The sequence below is a fragment of the Catharus ustulatus genome, chromosome 1, assembly GCF_009819885.2.
Source record: "Catharus ustulatus isolate bCatUst1 chromosome 1, bCatUst1.pri.v2, whole genome shotgun sequence".
NCBI lineage: Eukaryota > Metazoa > Chordata > Aves > Passeriformes > Turdidae > Catharus > Catharus ustulatus.
In genome coordinates, this window is record NC_046221.1 from 148122226 (window position 1) to 148148611 (window position 26386).

At 38.2% G+C, this 26386-nt stretch overlaps 1 protein-coding gene across 5 annotated transcripts in view; it reads right to left on the minus strand.

Moving 5' to 3' along the window:
• The window catches only part of TRPS1 (transcriptional repressor GATA binding 1), a 212069-nt gene that overhangs the window by 149016 nt on the left and 36667 nt on the right, over positions 1-26386 (minus strand). For 2 of the 5 annotated variants that reach the window (XM_033064240.2, XM_033064230.2), the window contains exons 2-4: positions 24205-24363; positions 20273-21201; positions 7239-8368 (exon numbers count right to left, since the gene is read on the minus strand). In XM_033064240.2, the coding sequence (XP_032920131.1) occupies positions 7239-8368; positions 20273-21201; positions 24205-24241 (2096 nt within the window). In that variant the 5' untranslated portion in view covers positions 24242-24363. The remainder of the gene's footprint in view (positions 1-7238; positions 8369-20272; positions 21202-24204; positions 24364-26386) is intronic. The other 3 variants (XM_033064267.2, XM_033064248.2, XM_033064258.2) reach the window with 3 other exon arrangements.

Sequence of the window (26386 nt, forward strand, 5' to 3'; positions counted from 1 at the left end):
AAAGATGACTTTGAATGGAGCTGGTTAACTTAGGGATAAGAACACACCCAAGGACAGAAGGTTGTACATAAGAGACAGCATTGCTTGGTTCTCTATGGATATTTTAACACAACTTATAAAGATGATTCTCTAACGATAAAGCACAATAGTTGGCTGTGTCACACAAACTGCGTTTCCTGTCAAATACAGAAATTCTTGGGTAGGAGCTGTGGAACAGAGTGGAATAACACGCCTTCCTGTTTTTACTCTAAAAGCCTATAAAAAGTACCGCATTACTAAATTATGTAAAGCATATGTTGCTACATGAGAACATGTTACCCACTTACTGTATCTACCACAGGAACAGAACGCTGTTTATGAGTTCTCTAACGCCATTATGAATAATTGTTCATAGCACAGGAGCCCTCGGAGTCCTTCATCAGGCTCCAGGCCCTGCTGCGCCCGGCATCCCACCAATGCACAGCAAAATATCATCCCTGCCCTGCAAAATGTACAGAACTCTCCAAGAGCTTCTCCCCACAGACACACTCACACATCCACACCCCAGGCACAACAGTGTCTTTAGCCAAGCTAAAAAAATGAGCCTCTCACTATCCACACAGGACAAAACTTGTATGAGAAATCTGTTACTGCCCTGACTTCAATTGTTAGAATTAATTCTTTTAATGCCAAATCTTTGTCTCAGTGAAGTCGATGGCAAAACTCCCATTGACTTCAGTAAGAGGAGGATTTGGCTCTTGGTGCATCTGTAGAATTGGAATGATACACAAAATGTCCCTTTCAGACTATGATAGTTTAGAAGGGACAACTTGCCAAACTTATTAAACCCCCTTGTCTTCCTTCTCTCCTTTTGTTGGAAAAACAAACCATATGTTATTTACATTGTCTGATTTTTTTGCAGTTGTGTCAGCACACAGACATGAGTACACATTCGGATTCATGCTTTACAGCCCTTGTGCAATATAAGTTTTCTTTTTGTCATTTTCCATATTTATATTCATTTTAAGGGACTAGATGGTCTTGTTCCATTATGCAAGAAATTGATTCAGTTATTCTCCACACAGCCTTATGGTAACAAGACCTACTTTTGGGAGAGCAAGCTCTGGGTTAAAATCCTGTTCTGGTCGTGTTCATTTTCCTTCATTCTGCAATTGTGTTTTATTAAAATCAGTTTGTCTCTCAATGTGACACTAATATATTCTCCCTTGCAACTTAATTCTTTTCTAAACCAAGCTTAATTCTCTTCTGAACCCAAAAAAAAAAGAACGAGTGTTATCTGATCAAAACCATTTTATAAATACAAAAAGCCAAGTTATAAAGAGGGTCAGCCCTGTAAAGGTGGGATACCATCAGAGGAGTCCAAGTTAGACAGGGGCTAGTTATCTTAAAAGCCAAGTTAAACAAGACACCATTTGGGGCTAATGGCTCAAGCACATACACTCCCCATGTGAAAGTTTATCAATCCTTTGGGACACTACTTAGCCCTAAGTGTCTCTTGTTTAACTTGGCTATTTCAATAGCTAACCCTTTTCCTAACTTGGCTCTCATCTACAGATATCACACCTCCAAACAGCTGATCTTTTTCTGCCTAACTTGTCTTTTTTTATTTTTCCATTCCACTCTGGCTAAATGTTTTTGATCAGGAGCCATATACACCACACTTCTGAGGACACAAATAAATGTTGAATATTAGATGCAGTTGTAACTACATGGCTGAGGCCCAGTTAAAATCACCCTTATTAAAGGTTTGTTAATTTAAATTATTTCTGATTGGTTCAAAGACAGTCATATAAGCATTCCTTCATTCTTCTGTGAGACTGTGTTAAGCACTGTGATATGGAAAAAATGAAGATATACTTCAATAGATAGTAACCTAACAGGCTTTTTGTTTCAGAACGTACACTTTTCCAGTACACATTAAAAACCTGATATCAACATTATAAATCTTCATACTTCACATGGGTTTGTCCTGTGTATTATTCTATCCCCAAGTTCCAAAATGTAAGCAAAAGTTTGGAGCTGTCCAGTGTAAGTCACAGTCCCAAATAATAAAATAGTAACTATCATCAGCTATTAGAAAACTTCTGAAAGTTGGAAACTTATTCTTTCCCAGAACAAGGCACAAAAAGAAAATGTTTTCTTCTCAGTTTTCACTCCACCCTGACAGCAAGCAAGGAAACAAATTGGCAATGCTTGATTTCTCTTTTACTAGAAATTAAACCTACTCTATGTTTCCAAAAGCCCAAGTTACATCTAAAGTTGTGCAAAAAGCTCTTCACGGCTAAGCAACAAAATTTTGAAAATTCCAGTTTGCAAAATACACAAGAAGCATTCTTGTGCATTACCTGAAAGTTACACTTTATAGCTACAATAACAGCTATACCATCTGAAACTGAACTTGTCTGGTGTGTTGGTACAGATCTACTCCAAGAAAATCTTGGTATGGAAGAAAGTGATGTAAACGAAGAAGAAAACAGTACTCTTCCTTCTTTGTTATTGTTTATACAGCCCTCAAGCACACTAACAGCAGGTCCAAGCCATAAACTGGCATTTTCTCTGCAATATGGCATCAGGCTGGCAGTGTCATACCTTCCACTGAGGTCACTTGGCATTATTATTCTCACTAAAAAATAAAGCAAAGACCTGATTATTTGTGGACATTAAAGCATTCATGGCCCAATCCCAAGATTAAATATCAAGAAATTCAGTCAAAACCTTTGTTGCACAGTTATGTTCTGAGAACTTTAAAAAATCTTATCTTTCTTTGTACTGAAGTACTGGAACGGGATGTTGTAAGATACAAGGATTTTCCCTCGCAAAATCTTGAAGTTGGAGAGATTATATGGTTGGGGTTTTTTTATGGATTTCATGTTCTTTATTTGAACTTCCTAACAGGCTGCAAGACTCCCAACACCAGCCAGTTGTTAATTAAGTCTTGTTGACATACTTCTAGCTAGTCTGAATATTACAAAACACCATCCTCTACAAAACAAGTAATTTTTTTTTTAATTACCTGAAGACAGTCCTAGGCTCTAGGGCATAGAAAATATTCTGGAAGAAGGTATGGCTGTCATATCAGTTCCATTTTTTCACATTTTATTTTAATTACGAATATAATAATTACTATCATTTCTCATGAAGAAACAGGTTTATAAGAAAGTGAACTTTTGGGATGGGTGCTGCACTCAAGCTTGTGGGGAGGGAAAATATTCAGAAGAAAAGACAGCAAGCAAAGCAAGCAAGAAAATTCAGTGTAGTGTTAGAATAGAGAGGAGACAGGTCAGAGTGAAGAGCAAGACAGATCAAAGGAGAGCAAAAGCCATTGGCAAGAGCAAACAAGTTCAGAGCAGTGAATTAAGGTGCCAGGAGGATGGAAAAGGCCCTCATAGCTGCTGCTATTGTTCACTGAGTGAAGGTTTCTGCTCTGCTGTAAAACTGGGAGCTGGTGGGCCTCAATTTACATTTTTTCCCTGAGTTTCTTCTCTGGGGTAAGTGTCCCAAAGGCACTACGTTTCTATAATCTATATATCTGAGACCTTGCCTTGGCTTTTTCTGCCTGAGAGTCTGTCCCCTGTTCCCAACACCCCCACCCCTGGACTGCACCTGGGTGCTGAGAAGACACAAGCCCCAATCATCCCTTTGTCTTTTGCCCCCGACCTCCTTTATCTTAGAGAGGTAAGGAATAATTTAATTAACTCAAAATTAATTTCTAAAGACAACCTCACATAACTGCTGTCATCTACATTTTCAAAATAATTTATTAGAAAAATTATTCTACACCATTGTCAAAGTTTTTATTTCATTTCAGTCTTTATTTTCATATTATAGTTTGTAGTTTTATAGTTTTGTATTTTAATGAATCACTTCCTACCTTGTTTTTAAAAAGTTCAGAGGATTTTTCAGCACAGTACTTCTAATTATAGCTAGCACTGATAAATGCCTTCTGTCAAATAAGGTTTTACATGAAAAATTCTATCTTTTGCAAAATTGAAAAAAATGCAGTTTTCCCACATTTAGCAGAATTATAAGAAAAAGGAGGCACTTCTGCAAAAACCTGGTTTGATTAAAAAAAAAAATCAAAATTAATTATTTTGGAACAAGTAGTAAAATAATCTCTAGTCTAAGTGAAACAACATGCAAAATTTGCCCAAATCCTCAGTTTGATTTTTATCTAAATTAAAAGTGTTGGCATCTTCTAGCTCATCAGAATACCAGACAGTTTTGAGAAAAAAACTAAGCTTTGCAATGAACATGAATAGTATCTGATTCCTCAGAGGTATAATGGAAAATAAGTAGTAGCAGAATTAGTGGAAAATGGAGGTCAATAAATCTTCTAGGGATTTATTTGAGTAAGCACATTTTAGTGAGGTTTAAATACAAGTAAACTCAAGTGCAGTGTGATTCATTGACTTCAAATTTAACTGAACAGCTCTCAAATAATCATTTCAAGAAATACTGAATGACTGCTAAGTGTAAGTATACATTTCTGTAGAAACAAAACTTGGAAAGAACTCCTTTTGCAAATTCTAATACTGTTGCAAATACATGGCTGCAAAGGAATAACACTGGCATATACAAATTTTTTTAGCTAGCAATACATAGTGAAATTGTAGATGTAGAGCCAAAAGGAAGCAAAATAAATAATAAAATTAATTAAACATGTTGTTCAGACATATGACTTGAAAATGAAAATAATGCAGGAAAAAATACATGAATCAAAATATGTAAGTAGCATCTAAAGCCAGCACTGATACTTCAGATCATCAAGGCTAAATCTAAATATGTGAACAGCAGAACATTTTCTTCCACCACATTAATGTTTAGTGTTATGTTTACTATCAGAATCCATTCAGCTCCTTGTTATATAAATGAAGAGGTTTTAGAGACAGGCGCATGTACAGCATTTTAAATACATCAGACATACATAATGTGTGGCATAAAAGCGTCGGACAAAATCTGATTAAGAAACGGAGAAGCCCAATTGGATGTGAGCTGACTACATTAGCATGTTTCTGTCTATCAGCTAACATTGCTATTTTATAGATGCTCTACTTTTTAAAATCTGAACTATGCTCTATCTTTACTTCTTAAAATACAAAAAGGGCATGAAAACACACATCTGATATACGCCAGACTAAAAAAAAAGCCTGATAATAATAATAAAAACAAAAGTTATAATGTCTCCAAAGCTTTAGTTTGATAGAGTGAAAAACAGGTAATACATAAACAACAAAACCTGTTGGTGTTCACCATTACAGAGCACCTACCACAAACTGAACTAATTTATTTGATTTAAAAAAAGATGCACAGTGGAGGAAAACAGCAGCAGTACAAGTAGAAAAGAAACAAAATTCAAATTATCAAGGGGAATTACAGGAGAAAGGGAAAGAAGTTAGCAGTTATGGGGACATTGTACTTTGCTTTACACAATGTCCTCAGAGTACTCAATAAAGTCATTGACTGGGGTTAACAAAGTATGTTGTTCAAGTGTTTTAAACAAAATAACCTAATCTTAGACAAACAATTTGAGATTAAAATACTTTAAGTGTATCTCTTGATTTTCCAAAGTGCAGTTCCCTGTGACTACTGCAAGAACTGCAGGGTGCTGAGCCCTCCGAAGGAGGAGCTACAACTACCCCATCTCAGACTTAGCACTTAATTTTGAAAGTCATGGCTTCTCCTTTCTTGGGAAAAAATATCCTAGCTCGGCATGCTTGTTAAACTTAAATTACCAGCTGCAGCAAAATAAAAGGTTGGATTCTTTCAGTAAAGGAGCCATTTCAATCTTGCAGTTATTTAACCACTAAAAAAAGATCATGCCATGCCCCAGCAGCGGACAAAGTGCTGCCTATGGAGTTCTTCAGCATGGCTCAAAGCTGTTATAATAATGCTTGGAACTTAGATACCACTTTTCATCTTCAAAGCAGTTTACAAACATTAACTAATTAATCCACACAACATCCCTCAGGCCCACTTGGATCAAAAATGGGGAACTGCATGCTGGGACCTGAATCCTCTGTGGGCCCTAGCTCCAAATTAAAGATGAGCAATCTGCTCTTTTTTTTTTTTTTCTAAATAGACTCCTGATATATTGCCAATGCAGCCCTCTGTTGGGCAACATTTGGATGCCCCCAGCTTTAATCTCTATTAAAGTATCATGCCCCAGTCTGCCTTTGTTAATTTTGGATGTCTTGGAATCTATTAAACGTGGCACAGTTTCTTGAGCTTTTAACAAAGCTTTAGCTTTGAAAATGCATCTTCTTTTGTCTTCATTCTAGCTGGCTTCCACACAAAGATCTTTTAGATCAGATAGATACTGAAGTTTTCCGTTGTTGTTGACGCATTACCCTTAACTATTAACATATTCAGCATGATTTTCTAATATTTAACATCGTTTTTGCAGTGGCACATAACTGTTGCTCTTTACAAAGTCTAAGAGCCAGCTCTTCCTCTGATGCAAACTGGACTGCCAGTTTACAACAGCCCAGGAACTGACCCAAGAAGTTTAGCAGGGAGTTGGCTGCTATTATGACATTGTGTCAGACTGAGTCAGGAGACTGGCTGCGTCCACCTCCAAATAGGAACATTAGCATTTAAAATAAATAGAATGACACTGTAAACCAGCAACACGAAAATAAGCATCTGCAAAAGGATCTTGGGGAATGACATCAACAGACAAAAGAGTGTCTGCTCCCAGTGGGAAACGAACACCAAAACAGCAATGGAATGCTCTTAAACTAATCATTACATTGCTGGACTTGGGAATGGAAAATACTACAAAAAGGTAGTACATTGAAGCACTGTTACAGAGCATAAAGGGTTCACAGTCTGTCTTGGAAAGTAAAGCCATTTGTGTTCCCTGACTGAATAAGATGCCAATTTTCTCAGAAAAAGCCTAAACTAAAATAGTACCTATAGTACCTAAAAGATTCTGGGTGGAAAATAGCTGACCAAACCTCAAATATGCTGAAACTTCAGCATCTGCAGACAAATCCAAATTTCCCTCTCCTTTGCACAGGTTTAAATGTATAATTAAATCCACCAACTTAGCTGGTGGTTTTCCAAAACAAAGTGGATGTTGGATTGGACTCTCGCTGTAAAGATTTATATCTATACACATTCCTATTTTGATTTCCAGTTTCCTCAAATGTTTGAGGAATGGTGACATTTAATTAAGAAATTCTGGGGGGGCTGTTTGCTTGGGTGCCAATCATTAATCATGTGAAACTTCACTGTACCTGTAGTGTCGGGAAATCTCTTCTTCCACCTGGGTGGTAAAGTCACATTTGGTACATGAGTGTTCTTTGTTCTCCTTGAGCGTCAGCGGCACCTCTGCCCCTGGCAGGGCGTTTGTTTCTGGTTTGACATCAGACGCTTGGCCCTCGTGTGCATTCTCATAGTGGAGCAGGAGAACGTCCACGTCGGGAGTGGAGAATGAGCACTGATGGCACTGGTGTTTGACTCTAGAGCTTCCTGTCACCCCTGGAGACAGGTGCAAAAGCAAGAGAGCACAGTGGGAACAATTACTTTTTCTGCAAGCAAATGGGTAAGTAATTTCTCCAAGGTGCTTTTCTGGGCTGCAGAGGCCTCGGGGACAGAACTGACAGTGCTTAATGGTACATTTATGAATGTTGTGTAGCTGCTGATAGTGACGGAGAAGTGGGCCCACCACTATTACATCTGGGCCATGGCTCTTTGAGTACCTAAAGTCACAAAACTGACAGTTGTAGCTCGTCACCATGCTGTCCTCTGCTCCTTTGCTACTCAAGTCTTTCTTTTTTGCCACACTCGCACCCTTTTCTGTCTTTGTCACTAACTCCCCATCTGCATTTTTGGCTAGATCATTCTGGTTAATGACAGATCCTCTAGAAAGCTTATCATTCAGATCTGGATGAAGGCTTCCTGCCTGGCTTCCCCCATGCTGTTTGCTGTAATGTTCTAATAGTTTCAAAGAGCTGGACGATTCACAGCTGAAACTGCAAAATTTACACCAGTAGTAACTGGTTGTATCGGTACCATTTTGTCTAGAGGAATCTATTGGCTTGATGGGCACCGAATATCCAACTGGCGTATCATCTCCTGCTTTTACAGTGATTCTGTCTTGCCACTTCCCCAAGTCTCCAGAATCACATGGTCGAAGAGTAGGACTGGATTTATTGGAGGTTTTCTCTGAAGTTTTACCAGTATCAGAGGAGGGAATGGCTGCTTTCATTTTGTTTGGGTGAGTCTGTAAGAAGTGTTGCTCTAGTTCAGTGGAGGAGTTGCCCATGTAGGTGAAATTGCAGAATTTGCAGCGGAAGTACTTGGTGTTGCCTTGGCAATCTGGAGTTTTCCGCCCAATTCCAATAAAGGTTCCACCTAAAGTCACCTGCGAATAAAGAATAAGGTCATTTTAGCTCCATTGTATATTTACTCAAATAGCAAGGAGTGAAATGGGGGGGAAAGAGAAGGTAGAGAGCAACTGATTTACAAGCCTCTTTTATTAATCAATGCCACCATTTTCATTGGTACTATGTAAGATACCATACACATACCTTCACATATTGAACATTTGTTGATTTTTTAAAATGTATCTCATTGCTGAATATATATTCCATATGAATAAAAAATATATTGATTTGCAGAGACTGAGGCACACATGCACAAGATTTAACAATGTCATTGATAGAAGACCAATAATCAGTTCCCATAGCTCTGAAACCTTTGAAAGTAGGCTTTCCTGGGTGTCTATACCAGGAGTGGACTGACCCTCAGTCTTTTGACTTAGATGCTTTAATCAAATTTGTGCTTTACAGTCAAAGAGAATTGCTTTCTAAATTCAAGTAAGCAAAAATTAAATTTCAAGTAACAAATTCAGTTTGCTGTGTCGGGAGTATGACCAATTCTTACAAAGATCATTCCTACATGAGTATCCAGCATCCACCAGGATGCGTTTTCACAGAGCCATAGTGGCTGATGTCTCAAACAAAAGGCAGTTTTCTCAAGGATTACTCACTGCAGACATTCTCCAAGGAAATCTTCTGTTCCTCTCATGCTCACAGCTCAATTTAGTAAAACAAGGATGGAAAAACTACAGTAGAAAAATGGCATGTGGCAAAGAAAACTACCACACCCAAGTCTGTGACATCACTAATTACACACACAAAAAATAAGGTAGGTCCACTTAACTGTTCTCATGATGTGGGAGCAAAATGCTCTGCAGGAAGGGAAGAAGGCTTCCAGGACTGATGTTATTAAAGCCCGTGTTCTCAGAGCAAGGCCTGCCCTTCCCAGGAGTGCACCACACCTGCCCCTGACATCAGGGGGAGATTTGCTGTACAACCGGTTTGAAGGCCAAAGAAACAATCTCTTGACAAAAATGTCACCATGGCACAGCTTCTTTTCCTGAGTAGCAAACAGTGTATAGCATCCAGAAGATAATTCCCAAAATCCACAGACTTCAACTCCTTTGCCATCATTCAGTCTACTCCAATGGTGCAGACATGGGTGGAAGCTCCCTTGTGACATATTCTCAGTTTTTACACCCAGAAAATGTCGTACAGGGAATATAAAATTCAGCCTTGCAGGGTTTGATTTTCATTCTCCCATCCAGTAAGTGCATTACTACATTTCTGCAGGTTTCAGTTCTAATGCATTAGGCAAATCATGTAATTCTTTTTCTTTTCCCCCTCAACAGCTATGCCACAAAGATAACGTGATCACTGTTCATTCAGTATCACACCAAATGGAAAGACTCAGACACACAGAGAGCATGAAATGTAAACATTTTTAAACATATAGAATATAAATGCCTTTTAGCCATTTAGCTCAGAGAATGAAATGCTATCCTTTGTGTCTCATCAGAATTGAGCATGTATAGTGAGGCAATGTGAGATACGAAGCCATGATATAATGAGCTGCTGCTATTCAGCCTCCAATTCTTTTTTCTGTTTGTTTTTTTCCTTAAGGAAGCAAAATCCCCATGCACTGCTTAAAACTTTTCTTTAAATAAACTGAAAATGGTTTTCTGTTTGTTTAGGAAACATATCTCATTAGGCAATGGAGCATCAGGCAGCCAAATCATTAGGACTTAGCTGTAATAACATTTTCACTTTTAACTGGGGCTCCACATTCTGCTATCAAATAATGAACTTGGTTTTGAAGAGGTTCTTTGCAAGAGGGATGTTTAACAGGTCTTCTGTAGTGCAGGAGTCACCTCCCTTTATTTTATGGCAAGCAAGAATAGGAGTGAAAGCCACGCTGAGCCTGATCCAACTGACAACAGTGGGATCTGTGCCTGCTTTCCAGTATCCGGCACTTCAGGTCTCCATCCACTGCATCCACATTATTTCAATGTTCAAAGTCTTAGTGGTGTTAAAAGACAAAGAAAGCACTGATGGAATTACAGTAAACAGAAAATAACAGCAGTTCACTGCACAATTACGTAAGTTGCAAGGTGATCTGGTTTTGTTCATTTAATTAGATATGTATGTTTGTTCTATGCATTCACAGAAAACTGACCAAAATGCTTTACCTTAAGTGGCTCTAATGAGTAAATACATTCATTATGCTCAGCTGTCCAGACACAGAGTTACAGATAATAAACCTATTTTGCAGATACTCTGGACACCAGTTACAAACTCTGAGTGACAATAATCCCAGCAGATATTCATTGCTGATTACTTTCATTTCAGAACATTGATAAAACACATTAGTACTAGCATTTTCTACAGTGGACTGTAAATCACATCATTTCTGTAACTTGTGCTAATCCTGCTTAGTGGTCTACACAGCAAGTTTGTGTTCCATGCTAATACATCCTTCTCTGCATCACAAGACGATAAAGTAGAACTAAATATTCCCATGGTGCCTGTGTTCTTATAATGCAGGAGACACATACAATTTTTACACCACTTGAATGTAATCAATTACCAGTTACTGGTTTGGAATTTCCCTGAATACCTGCCACAATTCAAAATATTACATTGCATTAGACCATGGATGTGAAAAGTAACTCAGGGTCATCTTACTGTTATTACACTCAAAAGCCTCTCTTCATACATAAGAAAGCCTACTGAAAAGCTCCACAAGGGTCATCATTCAAAGACTACTAAAGAAACTGGTTTCCATGCAAAGAGGTTCAGAGAAGCACTTGAAGTGACAGCATAAACTGAATCTGTTTCAGCTTTCAGACAGCCACATTTGGAATAAACCCACACATTTGCAGAACTGTTTGGATTCCCACACTTTGCTCAAATCCTGGCTTGCCTTTCAGATTTTTCAGTTACATGTCATATGTCTATGTACAGGCACTAACCTTCTTCACTGGTGATGTAATTGTCTTTCACCTTCTGCTCTGATCTGTCCCACAAAGACGAAAAGTAAAGGAGAAGGAGAAAGTGGAACATACATGGATGGATGGATGGATGGATGGATGGATGGATGGATGGATGGATGGATGGATGGATGGATGTTGAGGTACACATACCATAGAAATCAACATCCACATTTCTGTGTGGTATCAAAAGTGATAAATTCTTGTATTTACTCCCTTATTTCATTCTGTTCCCAACAAAACTTGATCTCCTGCTCTGCTCTAACAGTTACATTTCCTTAACTAGAAACCTCTTCCCAACATAAAAAAGAACCTAAACAAATGCAATGTAAAATTCTACAATTCTGTTCTAGCACTAGAGTCCAAAGTGCCACCTGACACAGCTAGTGGCAGTCAAGAATACAGGCACAGCTTGCAGAGGAAATGCAGGAGCAACTACAGATCAACAGTTCTCTCAACACACAAAAGAGAAAATTAATCTTCAAAATTCTCTTTTTAAAGAGAACCTAACATACCAGTTCAGACTGTGGAAACATTATTTTAATTCTTCGCTTCACTCTCATTTGCTTATGAAACCTTGGGATTATCACTTATGTCTGCAGCACCTCAACTATGGCAATATAGTTGCTATTAATTATTATGCTGAATGAAAAAAAAAGACAGATATTAGAATGGGTTCTCCGTTCTTGTGCTGGATGTGATTGCACTGATATTATTTTGAAATTGCTCTTCAAAGCCACATCTCATTCTGGGATTAAAGTGAAATATATTTCACAGTAAGATTACCACAAACTCAAAACTCTTAATCATTAAGTTTATTCATTAATGGGGAAAATTGTCAAAATCTGAAGTTCATGTGTTAATACTACAGCTAACTAATGTTAACTAAGCCATCTCCTCATGCACCACACACATTTCCAAAAATAGCCAGAAAAAGGAGAAAAGATAACACGTTAATTGACAGTGTTTCAAGATGTACTTTCTAAAGTATGTTGGCAAGTACTTCAACAAAGCTGTGTAATTGCACTATATGTTTCCAACAGATATGTCTACATTACTTTAATTAGTCAAGACAATGACTTCATGGAATAGATGGACTTGGGAAAAGAGACATACTTTTTTCTTTCTTTTCTTTTTAAAAATGTGTCTTTGATTTTTATTTTGCCCTTGATTTTTATTTTGCCCTATTCTCCCTCCTCCTTTTCAAAATTCAATCCTAAATTCCATCACGCCAAAGCAGTTTACAAATACTTCTTACAGAAACTGAAAAAAATCACCAAGGAAGAGAAAATCTGCCAGCTCCTGTAATCATGTATTTCATGCAGAAAATTCTACCAGCAGAAACTATATCCACATAAGAGATTCAACCACAAAGATTACATGTTCAGGATAAAGCTGTCTTTGACCCCTGGCTTCTTCTGCAACTACTGATTAGAATCCATCTGCATTGGAACATCAAACGTTAATGAATCTTTTTTTTTTTTTTTTTTTTTCTTACCTGGGTTACATCTTTGGCTAATCAGGAGGTGAAAGGCTCCAGATCCCTTACCAATCTTCTGAGCCATCCAGTCTGCCTTTGCAATTACTCTTAATCTTCTAATCCTAAAATATTTTCTAATGCTCTTGTTTATTCATTTGCTTTGTGCAATATAGCATCCAGAACATTTTAACCATCCCACATTTATGAAGTTCTTCATGTCATGCAGGCCAGAACAGATTCCTGGCTTTCAAGCAAGTTTGTGTAACACCACCCAGTTCTCTAACCTCCCCTATGGAGAATTCACTCCCTCTCACTCACCCTCTTTCTGCATTTTAAACTAGGAGAATCTTCAAAGTATATTTTTAAAACTATTTACTGTGATTAATTTATAGGTACATAAATCTATGTTGCACAAGTGAGGCAGAAACTCAGGGCAAACTCCTGGCTTTCTGGGCTGTTCATACTTACCAAAACAAGAAAGTAAACTATTGGATCACATTCATTCAAAGTAAGTGCATTCTTCTTGAGATTTATTCTGTTGCCATTGAACCCAACACAGTTTTTGTGTCATTAGAATTTTACAAGTATTTTTAAAACAAAGACTGTGACAGAACAATAACAGAACTTAAATTAAGGTCAGGAGACCAGATGTGCAAAACCAACAAAAGAAAGAAAAAGAAAATCAAGACTTTCATTTGCTAACTAGTGCTACTAGACTAGTATCTAAAGAAGCACCATTCCTTCTATTCTCTGTAGATAAAATTACCAGACAGTTCCTTGGCTACTGCAAACTCAAACAGCCTTACAGGCTTAGAGGCAAACTTGCACTGATTTATACCAGAAGAAAACCTAGCTGCTTTCCTTTTTCCCCAGGAATTTTATTTTTTGAGCTTTCATTCTTTCTGCAGGCTATCTTAGCAGTTTATAACTTTAAATATATGCACTAATATTACTAGTCTCACCAACTGTTTTTATTAGGAGCTCTTCAAACACTACCAAATGTCCCTGCAATAAGATAAGGAATATCAACACATAAACAACTTTGCTTTGAAGGTTGTGAGTATATATCACATCAGTTGTTCCACAAACTGTCCATCTGAATATTCTAATATTAGTATAAGCTACTTCTTACGGCAAGGTGGCTAAAATAGCTTATTTCTGCCACAGAGCAAGGCAATGTTCCCAGGCACTTACTGTGTAGCAGCTGACATGCTGTAAATCACTGTCTATCATTCTGAAGAGTAAACTTGCAAATATCTCCATAGAAGTGATATAAAGAAGTTCTACTGCATATAATCATACAAATCATTGCTTATCACTTATTGTCACTACAGAAGTTAGATACCTCTTCCATGTGCTTTTTCACATAATATTTATAAATATACACGTATGCAGTTATATACGGATAAGAAGAAAAACATGTATACATGCTCACAAGCAAATGCATAGGGACTTCTCTTATATGTGTGATTTACCATCACCAATTTCTACCTGCCACCATTTTTTTGTCAGTTGTTTAAAAAAGAGGAGACTGAGTCCTGTGCTTCTGTGGAATGACTCTCTCAAGTCTGCAAGGCAGGCTCCAAGCCTGATTATGACCCAGTAATAGGATTCAAAATTAATAGGTATGTCCACATGCAGGTGAGATACTCAAGAGACCTTGACAGCTTTCAATTATCAGGAAAGTCCCTAGGGAGTCTGCAAGACGGTTGACATGAAATGGACCTTGTGCAACATCTACCTTCATGCAAGTTCTGTTCTAACATACGCTGCAAAACCTAGCATGGCATAATCTAGTCCACAAGATCAGGATACATCACATGCAGCAACAGTTGATCCATTTATTTAGATGTAATTCCTGTATTATTGACAATTGAGCCAAGTCAGTGGGACAAACAATATTAAATTTGGATCAATTTGTCTAAGCATGCAAGGAAAATTAAATTCATTCATATACATGTCTCTGTTTGCTAGTGTCACCCAGTCATGTACCTGTGTCACCTTCTAGGAAGCCCACTGGATGACAAAGAACTTCTAGGAGGCTTGATTTGCTAATAATACAAAAGAAAATGCTGTACTCGATTGGGCCTCCAATCTGTGATTCTCACTTCATCTGTAAGAGTCTCTTTGCCAAAATCACCAAAACATAAAGGAAAACCTTTATCATGAGAGATGCTGCTGATTACAACTGTACCCCTAAAAACCCTTATTTTTTTTAAAGTCTTACCTTCACAGCTTCATACTCAATCTAACTGTTAATATAAGCGTGGAAGATAAAAAGCAGAACCTACTACATAAAATCACTGTTTCTCACTCAGGTGAATCCTAATTAGACTAGACCTTATACTAGTCACATATTTAACCTGAGAACAGAAAAGATGCCAGATTTGATACACTAAAATCCAGACCACTAAAAACCTCTCACGACATAACACCATGTAGACACACGGAACTCACCGGTGTGAGTTATATACTTTAGCTGTATATATAACGTACCTATACTTACATATTATATGTAACCAGTAGGCGAAATGAGGTGCTCCCCCCTCTATTCTGCTCTCATGAGACCCCACCTGGTCCACCAGAGGATGGGTATCCAACTCTGGGGTTGCCACCATAAGGCAGCCACGGACCTATTGGAGTGAGTCCAGAGGAGGCCATGAAGATCATCAGGAGGCTGAAGCATCTTTTCTATGAAGACAGGCTGTTCAGCCTGGAGAAGAGAAGGCCCTAGGGAGACTTTATACCAGCCTTCCAGTACCTAAACAGGCACAAGAATGTTGCAGAGGAACCTTTTATAAGGGCATGTAGTGACAGAACAAGGGGTGACAACTTCAAACTGAAGTGGATCGGTTCAAACAAGATTAGGAAGAAATTCTTCACTAGGAGCACAGTGAGACACTGGAACAGGTTGCCCAGAGAAATTGTGGATGCTCCACCCAGAGATGTCCAATCCCTGGTTGTGTTCAAGGCCAGACTGGATGGGGCTCTGAGCAACCTGGTCTACTTGAAGCTATTCCAGCCCACGGTAGGACAGATGGAACTAGATGAGCTTTAAAGCCCCTTGCAACTCAAATCATTCTGTGATTCACATACAACAAAGCATTAGGCTGAGTGGTACAGGACAACTCCTACCATACTGGATATCTGTAACTGTAGAAGAAAACAACTGCCGATAACCTCTTATTATTCTGTGGGGTAGTAATAATGCAGTAATTTCTTCCTTTTCATTTCCTCCCCCACACCCCCAGGTGCATTGAAATACAATCAACAAACTTAATTATGGTGTTTATCAGTCCATGTGTTTTCAGAAATTTGTCTTCTTATATGTCTAGATCTAAAACCATGAAACAATCAAAATCAGAGGACTAAATTTTTTAAAATTGGGGTTTTGTACAGTCTGAATCTTTTTAATGGCTGCATAGAAGAAGAGGTAGATCTGTGCCAATGAGCTCCAGAACCAGGGCCATGCTGAGCAGGAAGCACCTCAAAGGTAGCATACACAATATGAAGCAACCATAAGAACTGCTGAGCACTGCAGTATGTCTTTATTCATGGCTGCATAAATACCCTTCTCCCTTGGGACATGCCATCTGAAACCCTTACCTGAATGCAGACATTTCTGTCCTTTCTTTGAGGGACACTATTCTCTTTTAAAACACACCAGGAAATGGGGTCACGCTCCCTTTTACACAATAGCCTAATGGCTTGAACACTTGCTCAGGAAACAGGAAAAGTACGTTCCTTTCCTTGCTCTGTCAGAGGGGATCCAAGCCTGCTTCTTCACCTTTGCTGGGCATGTCCTACGCCTTAGCTACAGGCTGCTGTGTGGAAGACAGCACTCTCCAATCTTCCTGTTGAAGCTATCCCACTTACTACTCATAAAAAAATTGGGGGTTAGGAAAGAGACTGCCTGTTCCCTACTTGCCAGCAACTTGCCTATCTCCAGACTTTAACATATACATTAAAGAGTCATTAGATCAAACAGAGAAGTAGACTTAATAATACAGCAGCAAAGGCAATAGCTTTCAGCATCATAGCTGTTAACTTAGTCACATGAATTTGACTTTAAGTGAAGTCCTTACATGCAGTATAAAGGCTACTGCTTTAGGCACATCCACAAAGCCTTATACAGGCTCAAATATCCAGCAAGACAAAGCTGCCTATAGAAATTGATCAATTAACTAAATGTGAAGAAGAAGTAATCAGGGGAATATCAGAAAAAGATCCATTGAACTCACTTCAAATATTTTTTTGATAAAACTTATAAAGCTGATTAACACATTCCCTGGGAATTCAGAGATGTGATAGTGAATGCTTTCTGAAATCTATACCGGCAAGAAAGTTAATCTCCCAGAAACGGCTCAGTGATTTTACCCAATCCTATGGAATTTATTATAACACAGTGAACCAAAAAACTTTGAAGAGAAAAATGGGAACAAAGAGTACAGGAGATTTTCAACAAAAAATAACATTTTAAAAAAAGATAAAGGAATCTTTTTGGATTAAATATTCATATAAAGTAAAAATCTGCACAACAGGAATGCCAGAATGACTGGATTGTTTACACAGTTCCCAGACAAATACTCTTTAGGTACTACAAAACACACTCCCAATAACTGAATTCCTGTACATGAAGCCAAATGTGTATCCCCAGGTTTGCTGATTACCCCCTAAAAGCTGCATTTAGTTTTGGGAGGGTGTTTTTTGGCTCTGGGATAGGTTTAACTTCTCTTCTGTGACACAAGTCCAAAAATGCATTTGATTTCTTTTTCCAAGCCCTCAGCTTGGAAATGGACCACATCCCTAGATCACTCCAGATAGGATAGGAGATACTGTATTTTCCTGTACTCAGACATTTTCCCATTGCTTTTTGTTTGCCTTTGTTATGAATGCAAACTATAGGGCTCCATGGCATCCCTCACTACTACAAATCTTCATATGCCATCATCTCCAACTGACTACTGTGAGCCAGATCAAAGTCAGTCATCTTCATCCTCTGGTTTCTGTGCCCAGTTCCATGGCCTGAGACCATAAATCTATCAATAACTTCCAGCCCAGCTATAACAGAACAGTTTGCTAAGTACAAGAGGATCAATAAATCAGATCCTAAGCCCAGTTCATTACTATTTCAAGTTAATTACAAAGGGATTATTTTCATTTAGCCCAGTACCTACACAAAATAATAGTGTTAACATGAACCAATTATTCGGGTTCAATTCCCTCTCATGTTATACAGTTTGACTAAACCAGTTTTAACTGGAGCACCAATCAACAGGATCCCTTGTTGTGGCGGGAAATGCCAGCCATTCAGATACATGAGAAAAAACCCTCCAAAATGGATGCAGGAGCAATATAAACATGTGCGGGTGCAAAGGGGATTTTCAAATGTTCTTCTACTTTGTTTATGAATTTCCTGCTATGAATCAGGAGTGGGGGAGGAGAAAGTATAAAAATATTAATCAGTTACTTATCTTCTGACATGTTCTGGATCAACATCTGGTGCATGTGCAATTGATGAAGTATGGCATTTGCCATAAAAGCTTAGTTAATCTTCTATTTCCAAACTGACCAGGGAAAACTAGCATCCTTAAAAATTAAGTTTCTAGATCCAGGGGTTTTTTTTCTTTTCAAATACATAGCCAACATTGTATAGCCTGTCTGTTCTATTTTGGAAATGTTTTTTTGTCTGAGAAAAGACTGATCTTAAGTAGATTATCTATGCGCTGTTTCCTACCGCTTTTTGTCTCCCCTGCAGTATCTTACTGCCAGAGTTTAGTAGACAAGTATAGTCTAGGTTCAGCTGTTTTATTTCTCATTCTATCAGTTCAAACTGAGATAGCTCACACATCTGTTTTATTTCTGAGAGCACTGCAAAGGAAAAGCATCCAGCTCATTCTAATCAAGCATAAATTTTCCTATAAATAACTAAGGACCTAACGAAACAATTGTTTGGAGGAAATGAAAGTGTGTTTAGAAACTCAAATTCCTCTATACTGTATGTCTGAGCTGTTCCAGTTTGAATGTCTTCCTGACAGCATGGATCAGTTGCTCTAAGATGCTGTCCCTGGAGTCAGCAAACTGAAACTATAGCAGGAAATCCAGGTATTAACATCATACTACGTGCTAATTATAAATCATCATTTCACAATCTGACATTATTCACTTCTAACATCTTTTAACTACATCATGTATTTGCTTTCTAATCAGAGTTTGACAGGAGAGAGTGTGTGACAGAAGACAGGATCTTTTAGTAAGACAGCAGTTCAAAGATTGCAGCTTTTATGCATAGTAACGACCTTAGTTTGATTTGCTGTTCCACAAAGAAATTGTAGAGCTTCTTTCAAAAGAGGAAAAGTTTAAATAATTTGAAAAGCTTAAAGTTCCTGACTAGTTTTCTGGTTTTGGTTTCTTCCTTGAAGTTAGATGTTAGCCATCTTAACCTGTCTTGCAAAATTTCTATCTATAGCTACGGTTTCAGTAAGCATAATTAAGTATTTTCACCTTTCTACCTTTTTATTTTAATATACCCTTGGAGTTTTACCAGATGATTACTACAATGTTTCTAAGTATGCAGTCACGTGATAATGATAATTTGAGCATGTATTGTATGTAAACTCCATCACTTTGGTTTTATTCTTCTTAAAATCTGAAATTTTGTATCATATAGAATACTGAAATATCCTCCTGTATCTCTCAGCTCAATCTGAAGATTTTTTTAAAAGCACCATCAATTTTTTTAAACTTAATTAAATATTAGTTGATAAGAAACTAACAGAGAGTCCATAAAAAACTTTTGAGTTCACTCTTTCATGGTAAAAATAAGATTATTTTTTTTCCCAGCAGTATGTGTAGTTTTTTTCCTACTTCAAGTAGATGAGAATGACTGAGACAACAATCCTTTTCTTACAGGCTTACTAATGTGAAGGACAGCATGGATTACTGTTACTTTCTAAAATGTTTTAAATATCCATTGTGTATCCTATTTTTCTGGCACTAGAAAACTTGAGAGCTGCCAAGACTTGCCATTTATTTTATCTTAATAAAGAATCAATAAGCCAAATCTTGACTCCCAGCAGATGATAATTTAGGATTACATTTTTAATTTCCAGCTGCTGTCTTTTGTCTATCTGGTTGTTATTTTTCATTATTATTTGCTCTTTTCTTTCTGTGACAGTAAGTCCTTCAGATATGATTACCAATTGAGCCATTTGCCTGTTTGCTGGATAAGATCTCTCGCTATTGATTACCATAATGACTAAATCCTACACAGAAATGTCACTGGTCAAAAAGCTGAACACTCCTCTACTGTGCAAGATGCTCAGCAGACCTGCAGAGAGCCTGGCTAAAATAGACCAAAATGGGTCTAGAGGTTGTGTGAGATACAGCAATCATGCAGGTAGGAAAGGCTTTGCAAGACCTGGCTTTGCAGCTGAGAAGGCAGTGGGCAGAGGCAGGGAGGCTGGGAGCATACAAACCTGCACATCGTAAGTCCCATTTAACAAGACAGGCCTCTGGGAGTTGATGTCCTGCAGTACCCCTGAAAGCACAGTGCGGTTGACTTTCTGGAAGTCTTTGGAGTGGCTGAATTGCACCATGTTGTGGAGAGCCAAAATTTTAGTGTCGAGTTCGGCATCCTGCCTGGTGCGGTTGTGCAGTCCTAGGTGGTACTTGCGGAAGTGTTTGATGAGATCTGTGGGGTCGTTCCCGTAGTAACCATACCCACAGATGTTGCATTTGAAGTCCTGAAGCTCTGGAGACAGAGGCGCTGTATCTGGATTATCATTTACCAACAAATCTGCTTTTGATTTGTTCAGCCTTAAACCCCCATCTGAAGGCACTTGTGGGTTTTTTGAGGCCATGGGGACCGGGCTTGAGCCTTGGCCATCAGTTTGACCACTTTGCACTTGCACTGTTTCATCTGAAGCTTTTGGCGACATCTGATGCTCCTCATTTGTCTCTGCTGCATCTCCTGACGGGGTACAGACCACATCTTGGGTGTCATCTGCATCTGATTTTTGAGGAGACTTCAAGGGCTCACAGATTCCCCCAACAGCTGGAGATGAGAAAGCCAGCATATTTCTGTCTGTCACCTCATCATGAGGGAAGGATGGAACATTTCCTCCCTTATTGTGGCTTTCATAATTGAAGCCAGCCTTTTCACTCAGCACTGAGCTTTTCAAGTCCTTTTTAACACTGGAAGATGGCTCTTGGACATGCATGCAAAGTTCTTCCTTGTTACTTAACTCTGCCGCATCACCCTGGTCAGTGTTTTCTTGCATCTGCTCTGCAGAAAATTCTTTTTTCCTTCCAGACTCTTCACTTTCAGTACCTGTAGACTCAAGGGTCTGTACCTCACCTTCACTAGCAACGTTTCTTAGAGGGGGATTCTTTTTCCGGACCATATCTACCACAGAGAAAGAAATAAGAAAGGAAAAAAAAAAAAAAAAAAGAAAAAAAATCCTATAGAATTATTCAAGATATACAAGATATGTAACAGATTACAAACCTGACACTTTTAAAAGCATTCTGAACTATATGAATACATTGAATACATTAACTTCTCAGAAAGTGTTTGTTGAATAGGTTTTTAAACTATGCAGGAAACTTTTAAAAACTTAGCACACTGAGACTAAACTAAGAAGAGAACTATAAAAAACCTACAAAAACACTTCCAGGAGAGTCAGTGAATTGCAAGTTTCATTATCTTTTGGGATGATAATGGTGTGGCAGGAAGAATTTTAAATTAATGCTTCTTTTAAAATAATTTTAGAAAACTAAGGGGGAAAATAAACTTTTGAAGTCTAATGTTCATACACAGTGCAACTCTATATAACGTAGCTTTGCAAAAATATATCTAAAAGATATAATCTTAAGAAGAACTTACACAAGTTATGAGCAAGAAAACAGATTTAGTAGAGTAAGTACTTGAGGTTTCAGAGAAAGTATTTTCCTAAGCAGGTATCAGTTTCTCTATAGCAAGAGCTCCCCCTCCTACCCCCCATAAACTTCAAACAGGATTATACGGATATTCTAGAGTCTGGCCCCACAGTCCATTATTCATGCAATTAGTTCTATTTGCCAAACAAAGAAAAACTAACTTTATTAGGAAACCCATTGTCAATAAAACTTTACAGGCCTGGATCCAGACATTTGACATCACTGTGCGGCTGAGCCAGGATCTGCCCTGAAAACACCTGGAATCCACATGGATCTAATCAGCCAAACCTTCCTCTGTTCAATCCTCCTTGCAGACATAGCCACTACTGCTAAATCTGCAAGCACACTTCCAAGATCTATTTAAGAAAGCTGAGACAGGACAGCAGTAAGGATCAGAGAGAAAGGGGGAGTCTGCCACCAGTGAGTTAGCTGCTTTCTGAATGGGGGAAGATCATGGAAGGACAAGTAATCACACTTTGCAAGTACTCAGTCAACTTCCTCATCCACTTCACCTTCCCCACCCTATTTAAGAGAAAAAATATATATGAAACTCCTCTGCTTTCTCAACTGTGTGGTTCTGGATTTGATATTCATCGCCAGCTGGTTTGATCCATTTGTGTTCACATGCTAGCTATGGGAAGAAGACAGATGTGCCCCAACATTTCTATGCTCTTAATCTTTGCCAATGCTGTATACAAGCATGGATGTTTCTCTTTGCCAAATTGTGTGTGGTCTGGTGGCAGCAGCCTGCAGTACCACACTTGAGATGTGAGCTACAGACTCAAGTCTGAGCTGCCATTCTCAGGCCAGCCCTGGCCTGGCCCTACAGAGGCACTGGAGATCCACACTGCTCTGCCAAGGGAGGACCACCTGGTGACTCTGGGAGCAGCACTGATGTGCTCCAAATGGCGCTGCATCCAGACCTGAGAAAGCCACGGACGACCTTCTCAAAACAGTACTTTGAGAAGCAAGGCTGGGGACAGAGGTTAAAAATAAAAGAGCAGGCATCTGTATATCCTCTTATTTCCATCTGCTCCACATGAAAGGGCACTATATGCTCTGTTGATAAAAACAGACAACTTCTTAGGGGAAATGTTCAACTTGTGTCTTGGGCTGGCTCTGTTGTCTTTGTGGTTGAGCTGATCCACAGGCAGCATGGGCTACAGCAAGGCGGCTTTCACACAGAATGCCAGCTTGTGTTACAGAAATTTTAACACTCCGTGTGGTCTTACTAGGTTTCTTAAATGCCTAGTGCGATTCCTTCCTGTAGAAGACACGTATGTTTGGGAACCAAATGTCTTCTCTTTGGTATCAATTACATCTAGCAGGGGATGTATGAACTAAACTGGACTTCGTTTTTCCCCAATAATTTCTGAACCATGAAGTCGCTCAGAACTCAGAGAAATATTTTCTGCTGTGTCAAGAGAACTATTACAATATAGATTCAGCCTACTAAAACAACATGCACACATCTGCAATTCAAGGCATGAAGACAATCGTCAGCCTTTCAGCACTGCTACTTCTCTGTGAGACTCCATGAATGCTCTTGGTTAACACACTAAAAATATCTGTGAGCAACTCTAGTAGGTGTTCAGTTAAGTATATCTTTTTCTCCTGGTTACATGTCCCAAACCATTTTTAAAATAAATCCCTTCCGTTTAAATGCAATTCATGGCAGATGACGGAGAAAGAAGTCCTGACTGCACAGCGAAGAAAAATCAGAAATTGAGAAAGTAAACATCGTGAATGTTACCTCAGTCAAAATTAAACAAGACTAAATGCAATGTTCTAAAATGTTTTTGTTACAGATATTTTTGGTAGATAAGGAAGGCTTTAGAGATTTGCTATCTTCATGACAACTGACAGAAGAGAGTCAGAGAAAAGGACAGAAAAAAAGTCCCTTTAAAGAAAAGAGAAATCTGGCCTGTATACAGGTTAACTGGACAGTAGATCTAGCTACTTTAGTTCTAATTTTCCCAATACATTGGTGAGTCTGGGTTGTTAATGGAGGGGAAAAAAGAAAACCGTGTCTGCCTAATGAGCTTTTTCATGCAGTATTCTACACTTGGAGAAAGAAAGAAAGAAAGAAGAAAGAAGATAACATTGACTTCCTTGAGTTGAATTTAAAAGTATTTTCCCGTCTTTTTTCTTTTAACTTTTGAAAAATCATCTGTCATTTATTTGTTTGATATCCACTCAAGGGGACGGTAAGAAAAGACACAGGGATTTTTTTTGTTGCTGAAATTCCACCGCTATCATTTTTCAGAGACATATTATGTAAATAAAACTACATTTGCAATACTCCTAAATTGAAGAAACCATCCCCTAGCAAGTCATAAGTTAGATACAGAAAGAATATAGCCACTCTGAAATTATTATCTCTAAGACAAATAACAGATTGCACAATGTTTTATTGTGTGCCAAGAACGTTTTCGGTTAACAATTTCACTTGAAAAAATAGATCACATACTTGTAAAATCATACCCAGCATTGACTTCATAAGGCATGTGGCTTTAGAGTGCTTTTTACAATTATTAATTCTATTAGTCAACTAGCAGGCGGGCTAATGCAATTGTCTTAGAAGATGCACGGAAGACACAGAAGACATTTTGAGAGCTGATCTGTATATCTGCAAAACAAAACAAAAAAAAAGATTTTCCTTCCTAAATTATGCATTCAAAAATGGTGTTTACTTAAAAGCATTATACCTATTGTACATTCCCAAGCATCTATTACTGGGCACTTTACAAATAGAGTCTGCCGTTCTCTATTTCCCTCAAACATGAGAAATCCCATAGCTCGCTTCTCCTCAGACACACATGCTCTGGCACACACACACTCACACAAAAAGACGAAAAAAAAAATCTCAGAGATAATGTTCACCAAACACAAAGTCTAAAACAAGTTTAAAGTAACTGTTGAAAATGAGCTGTAAAAAGAAAGTGTCTTAAAAATTCACACGCGTCATCATGGGACTGGCCTAATGGGATAGTTAATGGCATCTAAATAACTCCATCAGCAGCTGTAAGTTAACCTCTGCTGGCTGCCTTCTGTTCCACTTCAAACAAAATTAGTGGTGTTACTTTCGTTGTTAGCAGGCAACTTCCCACATCTCTGCAATGCCACTGCAATAGTAAGCACATTTGTTGGGTGCTAGAAAAGAAGCCCAGTGAAGAACAGGCTTTGGGACTGAATTACCTTTTCAACACTGAAAATAGTGATCTGCTGAAAATAAAATAATTACTAAGACTGATGTGAATGAAAGGACTTCTCGAGCTGAGGGAATTTTGGATAAGGCCCAGGTTGCAGCTATATGCATTTTCCCTCAAAAACGGCTAAGGCTGCTCTATGTGGTTCATACATCTGCAAGATACAATTTTCTGTTCAACAGTCACTCACATCAGTTTATCCCTGGAAACAAAATCTTCTGCTAAAATCAGTTTGCAATTCAGGATAATGAATTATCATAGTGACTACTGTATTTCTTTAAAAAAATTTAAAAAAAAAGAAAAATTCTGATAATCAATAGTTTCTTAAGAGTGGTGAAGATAATGGCTAATTACCTGCTGATCACCAGCTCCCCAGCAGGTCATTGTTGTTGCTCATTACTTTTACTGAATGTGATGGCTTGTCATCAAAGCCTATTGCAACAGAATGGTTGTTGCCTGGTGCTTGTGCTGCAGGTTTAGGTCAGATCTTAGTCATATGCTCTTTTTAACAGAATAATCCATCTAGAAATATGTTTGAATTTTATGAGATGCCACTGACTAATCTCTGTACAAGTAGATGCACAAGCAGACGAAGAGCAAACTGAGTCAAGGGTATATGAAGACTGTGATATTATCAGTTAATACACTGCAGCAACAAAAAGTTAAATGAAAATACACATTTATATTCAACAGGCTCAAGTAGGACATCTTTGTTAAGGGATAGTAAAATTAATACTTTTACACTCATATATATTACACACCCACACAAAGACATATAATGCACATATGGCGCTTGAACATCAATCATTTTCCCAGAATAATGCAGCAAAAAATCATTAACTCTCAGTGTCTCAGCTTAATATATGTGTAATACTTACCTATCTCACAGGAGTGTTGTGAGGCTTAATTAATTAGTGACTGTAAAGCACTTTGTGATCCTCTAATGAAAGGTGCTACATAGCACAAAGTATTATTAAAATCATTAGGACCACAAAAAAGCCCTGTGGAATTCCAGCCTACACTGTCTGTTGGGGTTGGGAGTGATCTTGTTATTAAAAGGAGACCATCAGACTAATTTTCATAATTTTTTCAAGATTTTTTTCCCCCTTTGCTGTTGTGATAGAACGTTAGTAACTAGAAATTTAATCTTTATCATCTTAATAGCATATACTCATGTAGTTTGTTACTGCAGGGCTAGAGAAGAGAACAGGGCTTTTGGCATTCATCTGGCTTTCCCTTTTAAGAAAAAAAAAAAATTGAGAGATTGAGAGACATATTTTGACACCTTCCCACACTCCACTCCAGCAGGACAGCCGATCATGTGAGATTGTAGGATGCTTGCTATAGCTGCATGGGAAAATAATGCTGTGGTTTTAATTTCTCTCCTTTTTAGACTTTTTTTTCTTTCACAAAAGAAAAAAAAAAAACAAAACACAAGACACA